Below are 23,134 nucleotides of genomic sequence, written 5' to 3' on the forward strand. Positions count from 1 at the left end.
GTTAACACTCAGCATAAGATGTAACTTTTATGACAGAAACATTTGTCCTGTATTTTAATTTTTAAAGTTTGTTTTATCTGTTTGCATGCAGGAGGCGGGGTTTATGACCTATACGTCAGCCAGTCAGTAGGAGGAGCTCTTAATGTCTTGGCTTCACTTCTTAAGAGTCTGCGGTGTGAAGGGAAGTCTATAAAAACCTCTACCTGATCCAATGACTTCCTCTATTTTGACACAGGAGGGGTCGATTTCCTTGGCAAACTCCCTCACGGCCTCATTGGGGTCCTCGTAGGTGAAGGGGTCGATGTAGATCTTGACCCCTGGTGAACTGTGACCTTCAGACAGGGTGGGAAAGGTCACGGTTGGGGTCGGCCCGCTGAACATGTCTGGCCTGAGAGTCACCTCTGAGGAGAAATTAGGAAAAATGCAAATGTGAACACACGGGTTTTGGTTTTATGTGAGAGTATTTTAGGATGGAGCTTATTTAAAGATTCAGCGCCGGTCGCACCTCCTCCCGTGTTGTACTGCTGCAGCTTGTCACCGTACACACTCTCCTTCAGCTGCCTCCTCCTGCAGACAGACGGAGAGGTTTCAGAGCAGAAAAAGGGAAGTTACACAGAAGTTAGAAATGCTAATTGGCTGTCTTCTCTTCAGCTTAGTTGAGGAAAAAATAAATATTCTTCCTGAGTGTCAAAAAAAAAAACCCTCTGCTTTTATAGAAGGGGAAAAAAAAGTCTTTCAGGATCTCATTAGTCCTGGATGACTTGTTTCGGCTCTGTGTCGTCAGCTTTTGTTTCCACTTTCATCTAAGAAAAAGGCAAAGAAATTCACTCAACATTTTAACTGATCTTGGATACAAACACCTGATACTGCATACTGGAGAGAGAGAGCGAGAGAGAGAGAGAGAGAGAGAGAAAGCTCTTCCTGTTATTTTTTGGTTGCCATAGGTTCCAAGAAACTGTCCCTATAGAGTACTGGTCTACTTTAAAGTCATTGTGGAGCCAAATGAAATACTCTGTACAAGGGCTGTTTCATTCACAAGGACTCAAATTGAGTTTTTACGAGGTCACTAAATGCTTTTTTTTTTTTGCTTCTTGTGCCTTTAATGGAGAGATAGGACAGTGGATAGAGTGGGAAATCAGGGAGAGTGAGTAGGGAAAGACATGCGGGAAAGGAGCCACAGGTGGGATTCAAACCTGGGCCGCCCGCTTGGAGGATGCTTTTAACCGCCACCCTTTTTTTTTTTGTCAGCCACTTCTGAAATCTAACCCAAAATCAAGTCACTGTTGTCTGGATGTAGAAATAGAATGTGTCCTGTGACCTCAATCCCTGTCTCTTCTGAACTCAAGACTTCTTTTTGAAATTAAGAGAAACTGATTGCCTTGATGGAACGTGACTTTGAACGTTTATCTGCCAGAGCAAACATTTACTCTGTATTCAGCAGGAGCAGGTGCTAATTTCATTTACCAATCATTGCTATTCAAAATGTGCATTTCCATTTCCTAGTAATTATAATTTTTTTAATGTTCATTACCATGTCAAAATATCAGACTGCAAAAGACATTATGTATGGTTGCACATAAAAAGTTAATCTAGTTGTTAATGCTGGGTATTTTAATGATTTGTACCCCATGTGTGTTTATTTTTTTGTGTTCACACCTTTAACAACAATGATTCCCTCCCCCAATGGTTTATTATTGATTTATATCTGATTTTCCCACATTTAAAAAAAAGCAGATTCGTTATTCACCATGTCAAGATGGGTTGAGATCGCTTTACCACCCATTCAAGACTACGTCCCACTTTAAAGAGGACATATAATCCCCCTTCTCCACCTTTTCAAACAGTCCCCCTGTGGTCTAAATGAAACATCTGTGCTGTGCTTTGGTCAAAATATAACATGAATCAAGCACCAGAGGAGGTTTGTGACCCTGTATAAACCAGCTCTCTCAGAACGCTCCGTTTTGGTGTGTGTCTCTTTAAATGCAATGAGCCCCCCCTGAGTTTTCCTGGTGGACATCACTCCTCTGTAGCGAGAATAAAAATGTTGGACCTGCTGAAAAGTTTTTCTCTAGGCTGGGGGTGGAGTCCATGGGTGGAGATATCAGGGGAGGGGGAGGTTTTTTTTTTTTTTAACCAGAATCCCACTGTGACATCACAAGGAGAGCAAATCTGAAACAGAGCATTTTTCTCCGTGTTGTAAGACTTATGCAGACTACAAACAAAGGACTGGATGTGTTTATTTCACGTTTTGTGGGTCAGTAGACTTTCAGGTTACCCAAATATATGTTCAAAAACACTGTACAAGTGGATCTTTCATAATATATCCCCTTTAAGAAGAAGGTAGCTTTAAGGCTTACATATATGATTATGAATGGAAACACCAGTAATGTGAGTGATGATTCAATAACACACAGAGCTTGTAGCCACTAATTAAATGAGCAAGAAGATTAAACAGTGTTTAACAGTGTCTTCTGATGTATTATGATTACATGTGATAGAAATGAATTAAAATGTTAAATCAACTGTTAACCTTTAAGAGTTTTATCTTAAAGGCATGTTAAATACTTCAATTCATAGCCTGTGTTTTTATTGACTGCAGTCAATGAAATGACCCTTTCTTTGTTAGTGACATGCGTCAAGGCAAGATGGGCCTTTAATAGTTAAAGAAAAGGATATAAAGAGAAAGATAAAATTACAAATGACTAATTAGATCTTGCTTGGTAAGACAGCCTATCTATGCCAACCTGCTGCTGTGAGGGAGAGATCCATGTTAACATAACCAGCACTGCGTGCTGAGCTGGCCTATGGAGCTGTGTAAACATATCAGAATGTCTTTTAGTTGTTTAAAGCATATGTTAGAGCGTTAACGTTTCTCATAAGAGGTGGACAAATGTTTGTTTTCATGATTTCAATATTTATACACTAAAGCCAGCTCGAGCAGCAGAGTCCTCGCTGTCTCTCCTGTCTGTCACTCACTGAGGTTTAAATGTCTCAAAAGAGACAAACGTGAAGTGTGTGTGTGTGTGTGTGTGTGTGTGTGTGTGTAAGACGGTCATTATGCATTACCTGGAACAGATGATGGCGATGGCTACCAATGACACGATACACACTCCACCTACTAAAGAGCCTGCGATCAGGGAGAGCTGCTGTCCCAGCTCTGACTTGTACTCATCTGCAGAAACACACAGACACACACAGACGAGATCAGACACACACATATGAAAGAGAGATATTATTTAATATTTTTGAGGGTTTTTCAGAGTCTCTCACATTCACCCACCACCAAAATACGCATCAGATAGTCTCTCTCTCTCTCTCTCTCTCTTAAACACATAAAATGTGATATAAAAGTCTCATTTTACATAACTGCAAGCACACACATATTCTCACAGACACACACACACACTCAGACACTAAGTAGAGCAGAATTTAATTACTTCACAGCCAGATTTTTAAGTCCTGCTCAGCCTCTCAAATTCCCCCCTCACAGTCCTGCACTCTCTTTCCTCTCCATCAAAACATCCCCCACCTCCATACACACACACACACACCTCCACACACTCCAGCCCACCCACACACTTACCGTCAGTGAGTGTTTGGAAGAGCATATCCTTGCTGTAGACTCCAAAGCCGGCTACCGTCCGGGCCCTCACCTGGACCACATAGCCGGTGCCCGGCTTCAGTCCCTCCAGAACAACATTGGGTGCTTCGCTCTGGACCACTGAGCTGTTCAGGAGCGAGGACTGGGCCTGAAGAAGAGGAGGAGGAGGAAAGATAGAAAGAAAGAGACGGATGAATATGTTTCACAGAGAATCCAGACAGACCACAATATGTCTTCGGTCACAGTCTGACAGAGACAGGGACTACATTTAGCGCTCAGTTCTGGCCTTCAGCTAGGACAAGATTGATTGTTCCAAAAGATCCAGTGCAAACTGAGACGTTCACAGTTTTCACCACGGGACACGCTGACAGGACAGAAACAGTCTGAATTCACCTGGAGGCTTTGTCATGCTGCGCCCCTTTCCATCACACTTTCCTCCATTTTTTATTCACATTTCTATCACACACTTTCCCCACTCTTCTCTAAGCACTTCATTACTTTCTGTCCGTCCGTCTTCCTAAAGGGTCACTTCACTTAAATAACTCAAAGAGTTACGGAGGTGTTGCATCGCCTCGTCTCCATGTTGTTTAATCCGAGGTATCTGCCTTCCCCACGGTGGACGGCACAAAGGGAAAGAGGAACACCCATTTCTTGTGCGAAGCATCGTACAAAAAACATTTTCAAAGCAAGTTATTTTTCAGAAATATTGCCCCAGTTCCTCAGAATAATCCGCACAGACCTCTCTGTGAACTCATTTTATTGGAACATCTTTCTACTGAGAGTCGGGATGAAAACGGTTTTAAAGGGATGGGATTGGATTAGTGATACCTTTCAGTGTTTTAAAACTAATAATTAAAAGATTTGAAGTGTATTTTTATTGCGCTGAGGTTGGTTTTGAAAAAATAAAAAACCAGGACATAAAAAAAGACATTGCAAGACACTGCAGGCATCGTTTTCATGTGATTTATTTGAAGTTGAAACTCTGCTGCACCTCTGAATGAACCCACTAACACCGATGGTGTTGGTGACTGGTGTGGTCTGAAACCTGTTAGTTACATCTGTTACTCACACACAACTTGTCATGTTTTACTTCTTTCTGGTAAATCTACTTTAAGAGTTGTTTTAAACATGTTCAGGGCCGACAGAGTCATGACTCACACCAGAAAAAGTGATCCATATTCATGTATTAATTTTGAAACTAAAAATCAAACAAGCTGAATTGAAAGTTATTTCATGTAAAAAAAAAATAATTAAAAAAAAGGTTCAGGTTAGCAAACTCTCTTTATAATCGATTCAAACTCAATAAAAGGCTGTCTTTGAAGGAATGTTGACAATTTCACTGAATATAATCCACTACCATTATTCGTTTGAAAGGAAATAAAAGCAAAGAGAGTTTTGAAGTTTGTGAAAATACGATTCCAAGAGGTAGTTATTTGGGTGAGAAACTTTGCAATTGATTTTGTGAAGGTCATGTTTCAATGGTTTATGAAGCACAAACACAATTCCACATAAACACATTTTTACAGAGTGATGGTTGAAAGGAAGCGAAAAAGGGAAAAAATTCAAAACCTCGACAGAATGCACTAAAAAAAAAAAAATGTGCAGTGCAAGATATCGCAACAGTTGAAAAAATAAAAAAGTGTTTTTCTTAAAACCTTTATTTGGCCATTGTTGCGCTGGTTACTTTCCAGATGTAAAATCAACCTTTATGTGTTCATTTCTACAATTATCTTTATCACTTTCCTCTCATCTCTAAAGCCCCCTCTCCCCATACTAACCCCCTCCTCCCCCCTTACACACACACACACACACACACACACACACACACACACACACACACACACACACACCTTCAATCTCCATCTGTCCAGCTCCCCCGTCCCCTCTCGTACCCTCAAGTCATCAGTCATTTCTCTTCCATCTTTCTATTTTGTAAAAAAGATCTCTTCACTCTTTGACATTTTGCTCTTTCACCTACTTTTCTCAACAACAAAAAAGTATTTAATCTCCCTTAAAAGAATAAACTAATACTGCAGTTTATAAGCTGATTTCACACTGAGCCAGGTCTACTAGGAGCCCTTTTTTTTTCCTCTTCTGAGGTGAATTAGCAATCATTACAATCAGGTCTAACTCATAAACCCAAGGCTACAACCTTTTACCCCCATCTTTTTTTCCGCGCCCTCCGTCTATGCCTCCTCTCGCACATTTCTTCCAGATAAAAAGGTTTCACTGCAAGAAAAATCGAAAAAAAGGTCCGGAGGGAAGGACAGATATGGTGTGGAGATGGCATGAAAGGTGGGTGGGTGGGTGGGGGTGGGAATCATGCAGTGAAGATGAAGGAGGTGGAGGGGAGATGATGATGGTGAGGGGGAGGAGGAAGAGGAAGGTTGGAGGGGGGAAGAGAGGGTCAGGAGGAGGACATAGACATGAATAAAAATGGGTTAAATAAGATTGCGTTTTTATTACAAAATAATTCTTCATGAGAAATGCCAATTTCTCCTTGACGGATTCAAATCCCCTTTGTTGTTGCTTGAGGCTATTTTTATTTTTACCATATTGATATATTTATGTCTTATGTCATTTATCTGTGAAACTGGTGATATTCAAATACGAGTACTGGAAAAGCCTCGTGTATGGCCCAAAAATGCATCAGCAAGTACACCTGTCTCTGAAGCCATGCTGTCATTTATTAATCCAGAATAAAAACTGATTTCACGAGGAGTCAGTTCCTCCTCTGTGCTCCTAGTGCTGCACTGCCACCATGACAGTATCATGCATACACTAACCATGTACATAGTCTGATTGATGTCACCCATTGGTTTGTGAAGAGGTTTTTATGAGGCCAAACGATGGCTGACGCCTTATTGAAAAAAATGCCGCCAACTTGGTTTCAGTCAATCAAGAAACAGAGGCGGGCCTTAAACATCCTGATAAACAGCTACAATTTACCAACCTGTCAGTCCACCCCGTCATGCCCATAATTATGCAGATTTATGCATAACTTTTAGCCGTAATATAATCAAAACAGACGTGTTGCAAAAAAGTTAAGATCCCCTGTACAGCTTTTACCATAAAAAAAATGAGCTATAGAGACCAGGCCTGTGATGGTAATCGTGTTCGTCCCAAACCGTCATGGTTCAGTGCATGCAGTCATATCATATGAGAATACGCCTGAGTGGAGAAAGAAATGAAATAACACATCCGAACCCCAATCCAGGTGGCGGTAATGCTTGTAACCGCTTGCTAACCACTTTTAAAACAACAAACAAAAGACGAAGAAGTAGACGCAACAAAACACACAAAGAAGAAACCAGTTGTGTTGTGCAGAATGGTATGTCATTGGAAACACGTCAAACATGCTAATGATTATCAGACAGCATCACCCAGAGGTGCAGATCACTGGAGATAGGAAAAAAGAAAACCGGTATCCAGCTGTTTGTAAAAAGCCTCTGAATCAAAGACACTATCAAAGCTAATACGTTTTTTAAAGTGTTTTTTAATGTGCTTTACCTCTGGTAAAATCAATGTATGAAGCGGTTTTACATAAAACAATTAGAGCTCCGTGAAGTCTCTCGCGCAGACGAGACGAAAGCGAGAGGTGTGAGGGAACCTTCTACATACAGAGATACTCTTTCTCTCTATCTCTGGTATGATTGGCCGTCAAACCACCAAATAAAAAATCTATTTGTTTGTCACACATTCTCTGAAACAGGCAAAAAAAAAGAAAACACTTATACCAATGTTGTCACATCCATACAGTGTGAAACTCTTCATTTAGTTTCATTCCTGTATCTGATCAATGGGGATCAGTGGAAAATTCAGGAATCCAAATTGGTATCAGAAAGGAGAAAAAATGGTATCTGAACATTTCAACAACATATTTAACTGCGATAAATATCATTGACATGATTCATTTGAAGTGGATTGCCGAGACGTAATAATCAGGAAGTGACGCAAGAAAAAACATGAAAATTTAGGATTAAGAGTGGGTGGGTTATATTTGGAAGTTGTCACAGAAATGGAGGGGTATTATGTCACAGTGGGGGTTTGATTTAGAGGTGTGTTGAGGGGGCTGGGGGTGGTGGGGGTGGGGCTCTGTGCCTGCCCCAGTGAGAAGGTTAGGGGGCAGACCACCTGGGAGGGTCTGGCAGCCGGAGATAAGTAATGGTTAAAAATCCTGCCTCCCTGTGCCATTTCAAATTTACTACATTATAACCTCATTATCTATAGAGCACCAGGGAGGGGGGGGGGGGGGGGGGGGGGGTAGGGATGGATGGATGGAGGAGAAGATGGAGGTACAGTATAGCTGTATGCTCTGTCTCTCTGTCTCCAGGCTTATCAGACTTCCCCCCTGAGAACGTCTTCTCCTGGAGCTAAAAGAAGTCACTTTCTGTGGTTGGCTCGTCTACAGTGTGTGACTCGGTACTTCTTCCATATTAAGATGTGTATCGTGTAAGAAGAACGCAAAAGAAGACAGAAGGAGAGAGAACAAACTGTCAGCTTTTGATTCGGGGTCTTAATTGGCTTCCATGTTGAATAATGGTAAAGCAAAGGCAGAAGCAAATAAGGCCGACTCGAGTTGAATCCTTTGCTCTGATTTTGACAAAGTAAGGGTTTTTATCTGTGACTGTCAGACTGCAGCTTCGGTGTCAGTGAGTGCACTACTTCTCACTCTATCCTAAACTCACTGTAATTGCTCTTCCAGAAGCAGTATCTCAACTTTCTCAAATTCTATTTCCTGTATTCTCTATTCCCCGCGGCTGCACTTTTACCATAACCTCTTCATTTATATTCATGCTGTTCGAGGATTTTGTTGTCTTTTGTGTCCCAGGAAGAGACAGGGTGCTGTACGTTGGTGCGGTCCTTATTTTGCATCTGAGATCTGATGCACAGCATTAGTAATGTGCTTGGCGCTGACATCTCTCCGTTAGTGCATGTCCATAGGATCCTGTTTGTGAATGTGTGTGTATTTCAGCCTGTGTCATGTGTGTGTGTAGCATGTTCAACAACAGAGGGTAAAACTGACTTTCCCCATCGCAGGATTAATAATGTACATCTTCTATAAGTGGCTGTGATCCATTCTTAGTTAATCAGGCCCTGAGTTGTTTGCAAGAGACTGGATTTAAGCCATGGTTCTGCAAAAAAAAACAAAAAAAACAAAGAATAATCTCATGCATTTTAATAATCTAATAATAGGACTTCATAAAATATGATGAGAAGTATGCTTCTAAAGGAAGCCAAGGCTATACTGTGCATACTTAATGTATGTGCATACTTTATTTGTTTGAATATAAACCAACAACATGGAATAAGATAAAGTAGTAGTAGCAAAAAAAAAATATGACGACTTGCAAAATGATAAATCGCTGCCTCCGTGCTATATTAAGTTTAGCCAAAGAGTTTACAAACCGAAGAAGGCAGAACGACCAATCAAAACTTCACACGGAAACACACTTCCTTTTTTTCTCTTCTATGCAGACCAATACAATTATAATCACACACTAAGATGTGCTCGGAGGAAACGCGCTCTCTAGAATCATTGACTTCAGATATTTTCTTCAAAGGGAATAGATAAGATTTCATTTTCATTTATTTTTTGTGCGGGTTGTATATCAGAGTTTTAGTGAGTTATGGAAGCACCAACTCACTGACAGCATGTATTAAAACGGGAAAAAAATTAGCACAGACACTTGCTGTGGTATCCCAGAAAGGATGCCCAAACCTGTTTCTTTAGTTGTATAAATGAAGACTTGAAGATGGCAGGGAATCAGACGTGGGCCGCGGATGAGGAGGCAAGTTGTTCTTTTTGGTGTATCTCACACAATTCCCTTGTAGGTGCTCTTTGTTTTTTAATCTGTCTGCAGTAAGAAGTCTATCTGTTTTTGCAGCTGCTGGCTCAGCTTCAGAACCAATGAGGATATTCTTATGTTTAGCTTTGGGTGAAAAGATATGCTTTTAATTTAACTTTCAGTCTCACTGCAATGCTTCCCACCGCTTGAATTACAAAGCAGACAAGATATGCAGCCACAGTTCTCTCTTTCTGTGGTTTTTTTACTTTTTTTGCTAGAGCATCAGCCTCTGACAGGAAAGCAATCAGGTCATGAGCGATTCACCTCTGAATCAGAGGCCCTGTTTGGTGCCCCAGGTTTGACATTCTTTTTTTGCAGGTTAGTTTCATCATTTGACTCTGTCAGTGAAGTGTTTTGTTCTTCAGTCTCCTGGCTCTTCCATGCTAGGACCTTGTCCACTACACGGCGGCTCGAGGCTTGATTATTTCTGTCAGACAGCCGACTCACAAAGCAGAGTTGTAGGAGTTCCGATATCAACAGGATCCATCAGCAGATCAATCGTCCTCTTCTTGTCTCAAAGAGAGTCAGCTGCAGAGTCTAAAAAAGATCTTCCAGTGCTCTCAGGATGTCACCGTTCACAGGAAAAAGCCGTTTGCGTGACACTTTTCACCAGCGCAATCATGCTTTTATTCTTTTTTTTTTGCAACACAAGTGTAAACAAGTGAACAAAAAAGCCAAGGTTTTCTTCTGCTCATGGAACTGCCTTTTGTTGAGTTTTTTCAAATCTGAAAGGAAGTTTGAGTAGCTGACAACCAACAGAAAAATACGGTGCACTGCAGTTGAAACTGATCACAAAAGGGAGATTATCTCTTATGAGAGAGTGGAAGGTTTACGGAACCGTGGGTCAGCACACCGGAGTGCCCTGTCTGACACCTCGCTGACAATGCACCTGACCCAATCTCTGAACTGTCTTCCCGTATAACTCTTGTGTTCTGGCTGAGCCTCCGTGGGTCAAGGCCTGGCCACCAACTTGCCAGGAAGTTCCCTGCAAGTCTGACTCAAGGCAGCGGTACCTATTTCCTATTTCAGCTCTGATATTGCTGCAAAAAGCACATGCAAAACCCCTCCATCAATTCAGGGTTTTTTGGAGAGGAGTAACGCTTATGTGGGCCTCATTTATTTTTAGATGTGAGCTGGTGATGCTCACACGCTTTGTGTAGTCATTAGAAGAATGAAACCTGAGATTAATGTACTAAAAATGATTTTCCTCCATGGAAAGGCCACTGAAAAAACTGAAGTCAAGGAGTTCATACATCTGGTGAGAAGTTGAGGCTGCTCATATGCACTGAAAGAAGCTAGTTGTGGTGGTTTATGTATCCTATGAAGATGCTTCCTGGGTGCCTTCCTTCCTTACTATGTTTAAAGCTGTGTAACTGGTAGAAGCCCACAGGATAAGACCCACAACATGATCGAAAAAAGTACTTGAAATCCACCAGGAAGTGCTGGAAGACACACAGCTTAGGAGATGATATCTGGAGGGATGTGGGAAAAATCTGCTGCAGCCCTTCAACCTACAATTCTACAGTTTCATTAAGCAGACACTTTTGTCCAAAGCGACCGACATCAGAGAGTAAGTACAACACAGGCATGGATCTAAAAAGGAGGAGACAACGTCAGTAAGAGCAAACAAACAGTTTCAAGTCCGATCGGTCACAGGGGCTGACAGGCAGCGCACAGAGGCGATGCACAGAGTGTATAGACTAGATCGTTGTTGTTGTTGTTGTTGTTGTTGTTGACCAATTTGGGAAGGAGAAAGCAGAAAGAGTTTGGGAAAAGGACAGAAAAGGAAATTCTTATCAGGCACCTTTTTTTGTCAGCTGGTCCTGTAATTGGCAAAATGCAAAAGAATTTCAAAATTCATCCAATCTTCCTTAACATCCAGGCCTTGATGAGAAAAACATCTTGACTATGTACCATGCTCAGAATGCTTTATCTGCTTCTCTGTGAGGACAGAATGTCAGACTTTTACAAGATAAATAGTACAACTAGCTAAAAACCCGTCAGGGTCCACAGACAGACTGGAAGGCCACATCAACACTGATCTGAGGTTCTAAATCTGGAAAAAACAATCTCACTCAACAAACAGTACAGAAAAAGTGGAGCCTAGAGTTAACAAACACCATAACACTCCTCATCATCGACCCCTGATGTTCACGAGTGTGTATGTGTGAAAAACTGCACCTGAGCTGAATTATCAGGACTAAATGACAACATTCATGTGAAACATTTATAAAACATCCTTCATCTACTGCAATGTGTTAATGCATTTTTTTTTCTAAACCAACCATCACTGTGAATATACATATATGTATATATATATTAATTAATTTTAATGATCAATATACGCACACTTATTTATGTAAATACAGTAACCGACATCTTGATTGACCCATCTGTCACATAACTGCATTTTACTTATCATGTTAATTCAGCATCTTTTGCACCATGCACTGTTTCATGTTTAGTCATGTAAATATTAGTCTTTTCTTATTATGTTTATTGTTGATATTTAATGTTGTACCTGTACATAAGAGAGCACAGTTCACCGAAGTTAAATTCCTTGTGTGTGTGTAAGCATACCTGGACAATAAATCTGATTCTGATTCTGATTCTTGAGAGGTTTAAAGAGAAGTGCAGCAAAGCTTTAAATCACTGGCCATATTTCTCTTAATGTTTGATGCGGTCTTGTTTCATGGCCACTGAAGTAAAGTCTAAGACGCAGCACATCTGCCCGTGTTCCTGCGTAAGTATCTTGACCAATTAAACTGCTGATTTAATTGGATTGTCCCGCACCCTGAGATCATAATGACATTGTATAACAGCTTATAAATCTGTGGTGACTCGGGAGTCTTTCATTGATGCTCATGAAAGAATCACACGCAGCGTTGTTGTATTTAATTTGTCCATAAACATTTCTTTTACAATTTATTGTAAGTGTCTGGGTCTTACAGTTTGATAAGATCCCACTGTAGCCACTTGCTAACAAATGATTGCTAATTCCTGCTGCCCGGCTGCAATCAACAATTGATGTATGCTGGAATAAAGGAGGTTCTCCATCAGTGTAAAAGCCTTTCAGTGTGACTGCAGGCTCCATCAAATATATGAATTGTAGCTTTAAGAATGACCCAGACGCATTAGGGAATGATGTTGTATAAAATAGGACACAACTCAACCCATTATTAGACGTAGAACACAAGTAAAAGAGAAAACGCATCAATTAGAGATATTATAAATCAAACACACATTAAGATTTTTCTACCTTCAGTTCTCAGTAACTGATCATCCTGCTGTGTCTGTGAGGAGCAACCTTCATCATAAACCAGCCTATGAGCTAATAATAATGAGTTTCTATCAACAATTAGGACCTGTTCCAAGTGACATGAAATAATAATCAAAGGAGCGTTATAAAAACGATACATTATGGAGAGACCATTTATATTAGAGAGCTATGGCGGTGAATGGAGGGATTTGAAAACACACAAACACACTGTCCTAGTTTCCTCTTTGGGTCATAACACTCCAGTTTTTCTCCACTCGGCACATCCAGTTGAAGGCACTGTTTGGCATGTGTTTGCAGGAAATCGCAGCCAATGTACCGCTTCTACCAGGACGACAACAAATCTATAGAAAATGTTATTTCACCCGGCGCCTCGTTCTCTACAGTGAGTGAGAGACAGATTAAAAATGGATTGAACCAAGACGACAACAGATGCATATCAGTTCCTGCTGGGGATTCACATAAGATGAGACCAGAGGGGTATTATTAAAAAGTGTTTGATGTAGCAGTGTACTTCATTTCATGCTTTAAAAAGTTACACCCCCAAAAAAGAATCCAAAGTAGTTGAGTAAATGTTTTAAAATGAGTCTCATTCAACAAGTGACACATTTTTCTGTTGTTGTTTCATGTCACAAAAACCTGATAGAGAACAGATCTGCGTTTATAAACACAACAGTGAAAAGTTTTATAATGTGTTGAAATATTAAAGGAGCAGTATGTAACTCTGACACCTAGTGTTTAAAATGGGTAATGCAGCACAAATTCAAAACATTAGAGAGAGCAGTCTCCCCCGGCCCCCTCCACCCTAGAGTCAATGTGCACGCACGCAGGTTGCCATATCGCGGACACTGTAGCTTCAGTGTTTAGCCAGCTCTGCAACTTGAAACCTTCCTGTGTAACTTTTCTCCATTTTTCAAAAGCATCTCAAATATTTATCCTAGTTTTACCCTGTTTCTGGTCGTGGAGGCTTTTTAGGTGGGTGAGAATCACTTTTATCTGAACCAGTTAGCTTGCCCGCTTTCATGGCTGCAACACCTGTTAGTTTGCCGTTTGCCTTTTTAAACCGAGGGGCGAGGGACAAAACGGTTGGTGGGAGTGAAATCTAAAGTTAGAAGGAGGACATACTGGCTGCTGCGTCGTTCGTCAGAGAAGCCAGCACTTCAACATAGCATGTTTCCTTAATGTCTGACCATATAGTGAGGTCACTTTATGATTTGATTCAGTAGATATCTTACAGATTGGACCTTTAAAGAAGCAGAAGGACTGTTGAAACTTCAAAACAACAGTCCTGATAACAGATGACTAAGATGAAGCTGATATTGATTCTCCTGTTTTATCGACTTTAATGGATTACTGGCTGTGACAATAACACCAAAACACACACACACACACACACACACACACACACACACACACACTCACAGACATTTATCATCCCACTCTACCTTGTCATAGTATCGTATCTCGTATTCGAGGATAATTCCGTTGGGCTGTTCGGGCGGTGGCCATGACAACGAGAAACTGCGGCTCGTTGAGCTCACTTGGTGCATTATGGGAACTGCTGAGGGAGCTGTTAAAAAAAAAAACACACAGACACGCAGGTACACACAAATACACACAATCAGTTAGGCGGTTAAAGACTCACTAGCGTGCTTAAACACCATAAATATGGAAATATAGTGGGTAATGTAATGACATATTGCCGAGGATTATTTACACCCAAAGGAGAAAAATGTTTCCTCATCGAGGCTCATGGAAACAAATTACAGCACTTGTCACTGATGGGGAAACAAGAGTTATGTCTGTAATGCATTTTTACCCATAATTTCAGGAAGCAGAAGCTGTTGGCTATAATGTATTTCACCATTTTGCCTCTGGGAACTTTTTATGAGATGGTTTTTTTATCACATTTGTTCTTTATTTGATAGGGTACGGTGGTGAGAGGAATGAATGAAGACATGAAGATTGATACTTCAGCATCGGTAACAAAAATCAAATTGATATAAGTTGTATTGAGAATGAGAGCAGGTGCATTTAAAACGTTGGAAGCATCAGGAGATTCTCTGTAAATGCAGAGATACCAGATAAGCCGAATTTCTCCTTCTGCAGTCACTATTTTACAGTCTTTTTTAATATTGGAACAATTGACATTTTACAGTGTTCTTTATGTGCAGAGTTAGTTTCACCTCCTTAGGTTCCACACAGAAAAACTGAAAGTAAATCAATTTTTGTTGAGTCTTTTAAGATTTCAGGGGTAAGAGAGTTTTTCCATCCTGCAGCAGTAACAAATGTGCTCAGAAAGCATCAGGGTGACAATGGATCATGTTTCGATTAGGAATGAGCCCGGGTTGCCGTAGATGAGGTAAATGATGTGTTTTCCATCAGAGCAAAGCGGCTTTTAAACCCAAATTTGGGTTGCGGTGGAAATATCACTTGTGCCTGTCTCCATAAAGAATTGATGGAGCGGTAACTCAGCTCACTTTATAGTCTCTGAGAATTACACTGTCAGAGAAGGGCAGGGACTGACGATAAAGGAGAGGGAAAAGGGAACAGAGGGGGAGGACGGGAAAGAGGAAAACAGGATGAAAAGCTGTGGATGTGCAGGAAAGACGGAGGAAAACGGGGAGAGAAAGGGAGAGATGACAAGCTTATAACATGTTTTATGAATTAAAAGACTGTAGCTCAATTTCCTTTATCCCCCCAGCCAGTATAATCCACTGTGCCTCAGGGCTTGCTGACACACATACACAGATAACACACACACATGCATGCAGCATTTGCACTCTCTACTCACCAGCCTGATTGGTCGTAATGTTGATTGACAGTTGCTGGGCGGGATAAGGGCTCTTGTTGGAGACCCCATTGACTGCCTGCAGAGAACAAAGTGAAATGGTCAGCTTTTCCAAACTCAAAGACTTTGGCTGCTGATGCTGGGCCCGTCACATCTCACATGCAGTTCAAAATGGAAATGTTGGCAGATTCAGGCACTCAACCCTCTTGGTAATTGTTTGAAACAATAGCGCCTTGATTTAAGACAAATGTAGGCAAAAGCAGGCTGCTCATTTCTAGATTCATAACCAGTAATTTACCCAGCAGGAATGTCTATTTAACAGAAGGAGCCTGCTAGCTGATTATGCTAACATTCATCATGTCAAATCTGAAGACTGACTTTTTAATGATTCCAGCTGACTCCGTCTGAAGGGAAACACTGTAAACAAATCTTTAATATGCATTCAAAAGCTATAGACAGAATATTCTGCTAAAAACTTGCAAGTTTTACTGGTTAATAATCCATGAAGGACACAGAGAAATCAACACATTTTCAAAAAAAGGAGGAAATATCAGTCTGACCAGAACATAAAAAAATCTTGCACTACTCTTGCTCATACTTCCACAACTATATAACAGCATTCAGTTGTTTAGACCACAGGCTGTATATTAGTGAACACTGCTATTTTACTATTTGGGAGCAAGTCATTTGGATGAGATATTGGAAGCACTCACAAATGAACTCACTTGCTTAAATGGAGCTTTGCAAAAACAATGTTTTGTTTTTATATCTTAGTAGACGTTAAAAATGATGAAAAAATACAGTTTTGTTCCCTCAGTGTGTCAAGAGCAGCGATATAACCAAAATAGCCCAAACCATGTCGTGTGAGCTGTAGGTGAGGTTTTTGTGCAGTCAGCTTGCTTCCCAATTGGCTATGGTTTGCTTCTACATGACCATCCACAGCGTGAATGCTCTGCTGACCACTGTGTTCCACCCAACACACAACAGGATACTGAATAAAATTGAACACTGTTAAATATTTAAATTTGAAATCTGAGCATCCATGATGTTCTTCTAAACAGTTCAGTTCAGGGAAAGTAAATCATTCTTAACATACCTCACACCACAAGAAAATCTGGCGAGATTATATTTAGAACCAATTAAAAAAAAAGTGACTCTGCAGTGTTTCCCCTAGGTTTACGGCTTTCACACACCGACACACCGACACAAACACTTGAAGGAATCTTGATGTTCATGTGTTACTTTTAAGGACAGCTGTCCTTTTCTATCGGAAAGGTATCCCTAAATGACTCATTTCCCTGATTTCCAACTCTATCCACTATCCTATCTCTACAATAAAGGCACAAAAAGCCCAAAAATAAATTTAAAAAATCATTTTTTTACTTGACCTTCAAGGGGGGCGGGCCGCCCCCCTAATATAATGGTTGGGGAAACACTGCTCTGGGAAGAGAGAAATCAAGCCCAAAATGATCTTAATTGGTCTTGCAGTGTTTAAGGTGACATCTTGCATAGAGCTAGATGAATGCCCCTGACACTCAAAGTTTCCATGTCCAAATGTATGCATCACAATAAGCCAAATACAATTCAAATGTGGGAGTTAGGTATACTTAACTCCTGAAGGTAATTAACCCCATGAAACACATTGTCTAAGGAGTATCACTCTTACTCCAGCCAAATGCAGCCTACGTTGGCATGTTGACAAATCTATGGTTTAACAGACCTGCAGTGCATTAACAGATGCTCGGGGGAATAAATGAAACAGTCATTCATCAGTGAGGTGTTCTTTAATGTCACTGCAGAAGCACTATCAATGACTGCTTTAAACTCTGCAGCTCAAAGCGTCTTTCTCATCTCCGGAACACAAAGACACAATTAACAGGTTCCATGTGCGTGTTAAAGACAAGCTAATTAGCTGTCACGTGTTGTTTATCTTCAGCTCAGACAATCGTTTTGACGGTCGAAAACGATGTCTTCAGTCAAGACAAAAACATCACACAAAGAGGTGGTAATTAGTGACGCTAGCTTAACGGCTAATTCCAAAACTCCGAATCTGTAATGTTTTCTTTGTCTCTTTATCAGGTTATAATTTGTTTTGTTTCCTGATTCCTACAGTTTCTGAGGATTTGGAATGAACAGCTTTGCCAAAATGAACAGTCATAGATTTAAAGATGTATATTTTTCAGATATATATTCAGCTTTGCCTTTTGGAATGATGCTTCGGTAAGTACAGGAGTTGCAGTCAATACTTTCACAGCTAATGCTTAAAACTGGGTCAGCATCTGTCATTCACTTATTCATTCATCATTATTGATCCAGCCATCCCACAACGCATCCCACAACAGGTCGTTTCTCTTTGTGGGCTGAGTGGTAGAGTCGGCCGTCTCTCAATAGGAACGCTGGGGATTTCATACCCAGCTCCTGCAGCCACATGTCCGAGGTGTTTTTGGGGCGTCGGGGGCGTATGAATGTGCATGAATGGGATTAGTAGTAACACTGAGAGACACTTTACATAGCAACCTCCTCCATCAGTGTGTGAATGGGTAGGTGTGACCTGCGGTGTAAAAGTGCTTTGAGTAGTCAGAAGACTAAAAAGTGCCATACCAGATCAAGTCCATTTACCATTTCCTGCTTTAAACCCAAAAAAATAATAACCCAGACACCATCACTGAGTGTATACTAGTGAGTTACATGTTGAATTCCTTTAAAAATACTTTACAGTAGCACACTTCTGTCCTTCAACAATTTCGGTGCAGTTGACCTTGATTTTGACGTGTGGCTGATTGCAGAAGATTTAAGGGCTCACCATCCTACCGGCTTTATAGTCACCACAGTGGCCTTGATGTTTGAGGGAACATGATATAACAGTAAATTGTGCATAAAGCCGCCATGTCAGAAGGCATCTATGTATCCTATGTATATCCTTGAGCCTAACAGTGAATATTTACCAGCTTGTTGCAATTTCAAACAAGTCAACAGCACACTCGTGAAAACACAGAACACCAAAAAAATTGGTGCACTCATGTTTCTTCTAACTCAGAAGCATTTCTAAAATCAGACTTATTTATCATTCGTCAATACAGAGAGAATTATCCATGCCTTTATTTCCTCTAGCCTTGACTATTTCAATGCCCTGTTTACCTTCCTTAGTACCCGAGATGTAGCTAAACTTCAGACTGTATAAAACTCTGCAGCCAGACTTCTGACAAAGACAAAACGCTTTGCTCACATCAGCCCAGTTTTAGCCTCTTGGCATTGGTTACCCATTTCTTTTAGGATCCATTTTTAAAATTCGACTTTTCTAACTTACAAGGCTTTTACATGGCCAGGCACCAAGCTACATCCATGAACTCCTCACTCCTTACCAACCAAAACGGCCTCTGAGATCTGCAGGGTTAGGCCTCCTAGCAGTTCCACAGTCCAGCCTAAGTTTCAAAGGGTGATCGAGCATTTTCTATACTGGCTCCTCAGCTTTGGAACAGACTTCCTGTTGATGTACGATCTGCTGACACTGTCTCTGTTTTTAAATTCAGACTAAATACACATTTTTACACATTTGCCTTTTTGTCTGTTTTACTTATAACAGCTCTGTTGTGCAATCATGTGATTCAAGCTTATTTTGTCATGTTTTTATAATTGTTTTTATTATCTTTCTTTTAATTTTTTGTGTTTTTGTGGTAACTGCTTTTAACTTCCTTCATTGATTGTGTATGTTGTCTATGGGAAGCACTTTGTGCCTCTGGCTTGAAAAGTGCTATATAAATAAAATTATTATTATTATTTAGTGTTGGATTTATTTTACATTTTACATTAAAATACATTTAAAATGATCATTGTTAGACTAGCAGTTCAATGCTGCTCGCTGCCTTCAATGCGACATGTTGCTCAGCCTGACTTCATATTTTCTCTCGTCTTAAACAGGAATGTTCTAGAAAATTTATTTTGTACAGTGAACTGCTGACAGGAACAAAAAACAACACAAGGGAGTAAATAATTTTTTGTAAAAAGTATTACCACTTTCTGAGAAACAATTTTTGACTTTAAAGAGCCCATATTCTGCCCTTTTTGGGGTTCGTATATTTAATGTATGTTCCTACTTTTGTACGTTCACAATAGCTAAAGTTTGAAAAAAGTGTCTGTTTTCATGTACTGCTCCTCCTTGCTCCCTCTCCGCTCTGAGTCCGTCAGCTACACTCTGTTGAGCCCACACTGTTAGACCCCACGTGGGCCAAGTCTGCTCTGATTGGTCTGCCGATCCGCTCTATCGTTATTGGTCAGTTGCTCAGCACGGTTCTCGGAAATGCCCCGCCTCTTTTACCATACTGGGAATGCAGCCACTGGCTCCGTCCGAGCGGAGCATAAACGTTAGCACCTTAGCACTACTGTGCTACCGCAGGCTACGGCATATCATGGGCGTGCTACAGAAGTTAACGGGCGTGCATCATGAGCTGCAGGGCTTGCCACAACGAGCCAATGGGCTTAGAGCAGTGATATCACACTGACAAGACGTCACAATGACAAATTTTTTATTGAGGGGGGCTAGAACCGAGCGTTACATGCAGCTAATGCTACAGCTAACAGGAGGACGTAGGAGAAGCCACGTTTCCGCGGACTTTGAATTTTTGCACATAGATGTGCCTAAACATGCACAGGACACTTGGAAAACACACTAAAGAGCATATAAAACCAGAAAAAGCACAATATGGGACCTTTAAACCCAACTTGTTAAAATCAACATTTGTGAAGTAACTTTCTTCCACATCGTGTAATTAAAGGAATTTCTCCTGTGAAAATCAAACACCCGAGTATCAAATACTCCCCCTCCCCTGCCTGTGGGCTTACAAGGTGGCTTTGTAAAGTTTGAGAATTGCTTCTTCATGCAGGGAACCAGCTATAAATATTCTCGATTCATTGCAGTTACAATCGGCAATCCTGAGTCACGTCGGGGTCACTCTGCCAACACAGTGCCGGCTGTAAAGCTTTAGAGGAGGAAATAGTGTTGTGAAGACTTTTTTTTTATGTCGCTGTGTGTGAGTTGTAAAGACACTTTGAACATTCATATCAACAGAAGCAGTAGGTTATGCTGCAGGAAGGGTTTGAGGAGGTTTTTTTGGTACTTTTTTTTTGCACATTTTTTGGCTGTGATTCTACATCTGTTGTAAATCCAAACTCCAAGAAGAGACTTCCATCATCTGCCAAAAGGTAAGTTCACTTTTCAGAGACATCTTTCAAACCTGAAGGCATTGGAGTTTTCCTTTAACAACACCGAGGATCAGGCATGCTGAACAAAAACTCATCCCAAAATAAATAGAGGTACGAGAAGGCACTTTACTCTTACCTGTATGTCGAAGGTGTACGATGTGTGAGCACGCAGCTTGCTGATCTCCACCCTCGTGTCCTTTAGCCCTCGCCTGCCAGGTACAAACGCCACGCCGTCGTCACATGGCTGACAAGCCCGGCGCTCGCTGCTGTGGCACCGCCGGCACAAGACGTTATACGTCAGGTCTTCGCGGTGCCCTGTGTCACGAGGTGAGTGCCACTCCAGCAGCACGGATGTCTGGTTGACGACCGAAACCACGTTGCGAGGAGCCGAAGGGACACCTGGAGGAAACACGAGTGGAGGTGAAGTGTCTGTTCCAGATTGTGAGCCAGTCAGGTTCAAGCAACAGTCCTAGACGTCTCATAATGTGAATATTAGAAATGTGTGATTGGGTGTTCCATATCAGATTTCACTGCTTATGAAGACGCTGAATTATCACTGTTATGTTTTCCACAATCTTTTCCACAAGAAAGTCTAAAAATGGAAAGATGATATCCATCCACTATCTATACCACTTTTTCTGGCTGGAGCTGATCCCAGCTGTGATTGGGCGAGAGGGGGGAGGGGGGGTACACCTGGACTGGTCGCCAGTCAATCACAGGACAGCCACATTCACAGTCATACCTACTGGTAATTCAGAGTCACTAATCAACCTAAGGAGCATGTCTTTGGACTGTGGGAGGAAGTCCAGAGAGACCAGCACAGGGAGAAAGATTCTGTCCCACAAGGATTTGAACCAGGAGCCTCCAGCGCTAACCACTGCACCACAGTGCAACCAAGATGATATCTACAATCAAATTTGTATTATTTATCTAAGGACATCTTTTTTTAATGGTGCTAAAAAGGAAGCTAAAATCCAATGAAAGCTGGTTCTGGGATTTTAATACAGCTGACGTTTTCTGTCTCATTGACTTTAACCCTGCATTCAACCAAAGCCAAATCAAACACTACTGGACAATACAAACCAAACATCTTTACCTACAGATTCTGCGTTCTGAATTTTACCAGAGAATCACTTCAAACTAGTTAACACTGTCAGAACATCATTCGAGGGGAAATATTTACATTACAGTATCATCAAATAAATCTGAATCTTGAATAAACTATGATCAGTGAGCCTCATTTTTAAGCTGCACACAAGCAAAGTTGCAGATTGCTCTTTCCTCATGGTGCTCTGGTGCAGACAGAGGATATGTGGGATCAGCCAACCCCCGTCTCCTCCTGAGTGTGACCTATCAGCTCACAGCCAGTCAGAGAGTCTGTCTTCGTTTCTGTCACTCCTCAGCCAGTGAGTCGATCAGTTTCTCTCTTTCATTTCTCTGTCAGCTCGTCGCTTTGATCCGAGCAGCTACTCGGCTTTTTAGGGTGTTATACAGAGTTCTAAACACACTCCCACAGTTTTCACAAGGTTAAACCTAGCGGGTTCACTTCTTCTTGACACACATCCAAAGACCTGTGACACACACACACACACACACACGCACACACACAGACATACCGACAAGACATGTTAGAACAGAGCAATGGAAATGATGTGGATAGTCAACCTTGGCGTATGTTAAATCACATCGCAAAAGAAAAACATATGAGATTACCCCGTGGATTGTGAGCATGTGTGTGTGTGTGTGTGTGTGTGTGTGTGAATGTGTCAAACAGACCCTGAAGCAGATTCAAAGGGCTAGCAGACAATAGGTGGTTGAAAATCTAAATCGCACGATCTCAAACATTTCTACAGAGCGAGAGGATGTGACTGAAACAGCGCACACATACACAGGAATATGCAACATGCGGACACAGACATCCACACATTGACCACATTACGATTATAAATACCCTAAATGATTAATAACAATACAGTCCCAGATACTCAGAGATAACCCATAATAATCCCACTTTTAAAAGTGCAGTATGTTATTTCTTGTGCTGGATCTATCTCGATCAAAACAGCATCAAAAATACGGAGTTTGACATCGACATTGTGAAGTTACGTTGCATCATGGGAGTTGTTGTCCTTACTGTTTAACAACAATTGAAGATAAAATTCCATCTGAAGTATTTCAGTCAGAAAATCATGCTCTCAAAAGATGTCCCGCCCTACCTTTTTGATCATGCTATAATTATTTTTTTGTATTTATTTATTTAATTTTAACATACTTTATTAATCCCTGAGGGAAATTCTGGTTGACTCATGCTTCTCACACACATAGGCCTGAAATACACACACATGCACAAACAGGACCTGTGGATGCCTAAGGCGTAACAGCATGCATTAAAGGAGAGATGTCAGAGTGGGGTTGCT

The 23,134-nt window shown here is 41.0% G+C and overlaps 1 protein-coding gene across 1 annotated transcript in view; it reads right to left on the reverse strand.

Annotated features, from left to right (window-relative positions):
* The window catches only part of LOC132970895 (ephrin type-B receptor 1-like), a 100,509-nt gene that overhangs the window by 27,118 nt on the left and 50,257 nt on the right, over window positions 1-23,134 (reverse strand). Inside the window, exons 7-13 of the mRNA XM_061034527.1 lie at window positions 20,854-21,116; window positions 15,522-15,597; window positions 14,173-14,297; window positions 3,584-3,749; window positions 3,067-3,172; window positions 506-567; window positions 204-401 (exon numbers count right to left, since the gene is read on the reverse strand). Coding sequence (XP_060890510.1) covers window positions 204-401; window positions 506-567; window positions 3,067-3,172; window positions 3,584-3,749; window positions 14,173-14,297; window positions 15,522-15,597; window positions 20,854-21,116 — 996 coding nt within the window. The remainder of the gene's footprint in view (window positions 1-203; window positions 402-505; window positions 568-3,066; window positions 3,173-3,583; window positions 3,750-14,172; window positions 14,298-15,521; window positions 15,598-20,853; window positions 21,117-23,134) is intronic.

Source organism: Labrus mixtus, chromosome 3 (assembly GCF_963584025.1).
Source record: "Labrus mixtus chromosome 3, fLabMix1.1, whole genome shotgun sequence".
In the NCBI taxonomy this organism is placed as follows: Eukaryota; Metazoa; Chordata; class Actinopteri; order Labriformes; family Labridae; genus Labrus; species Labrus mixtus.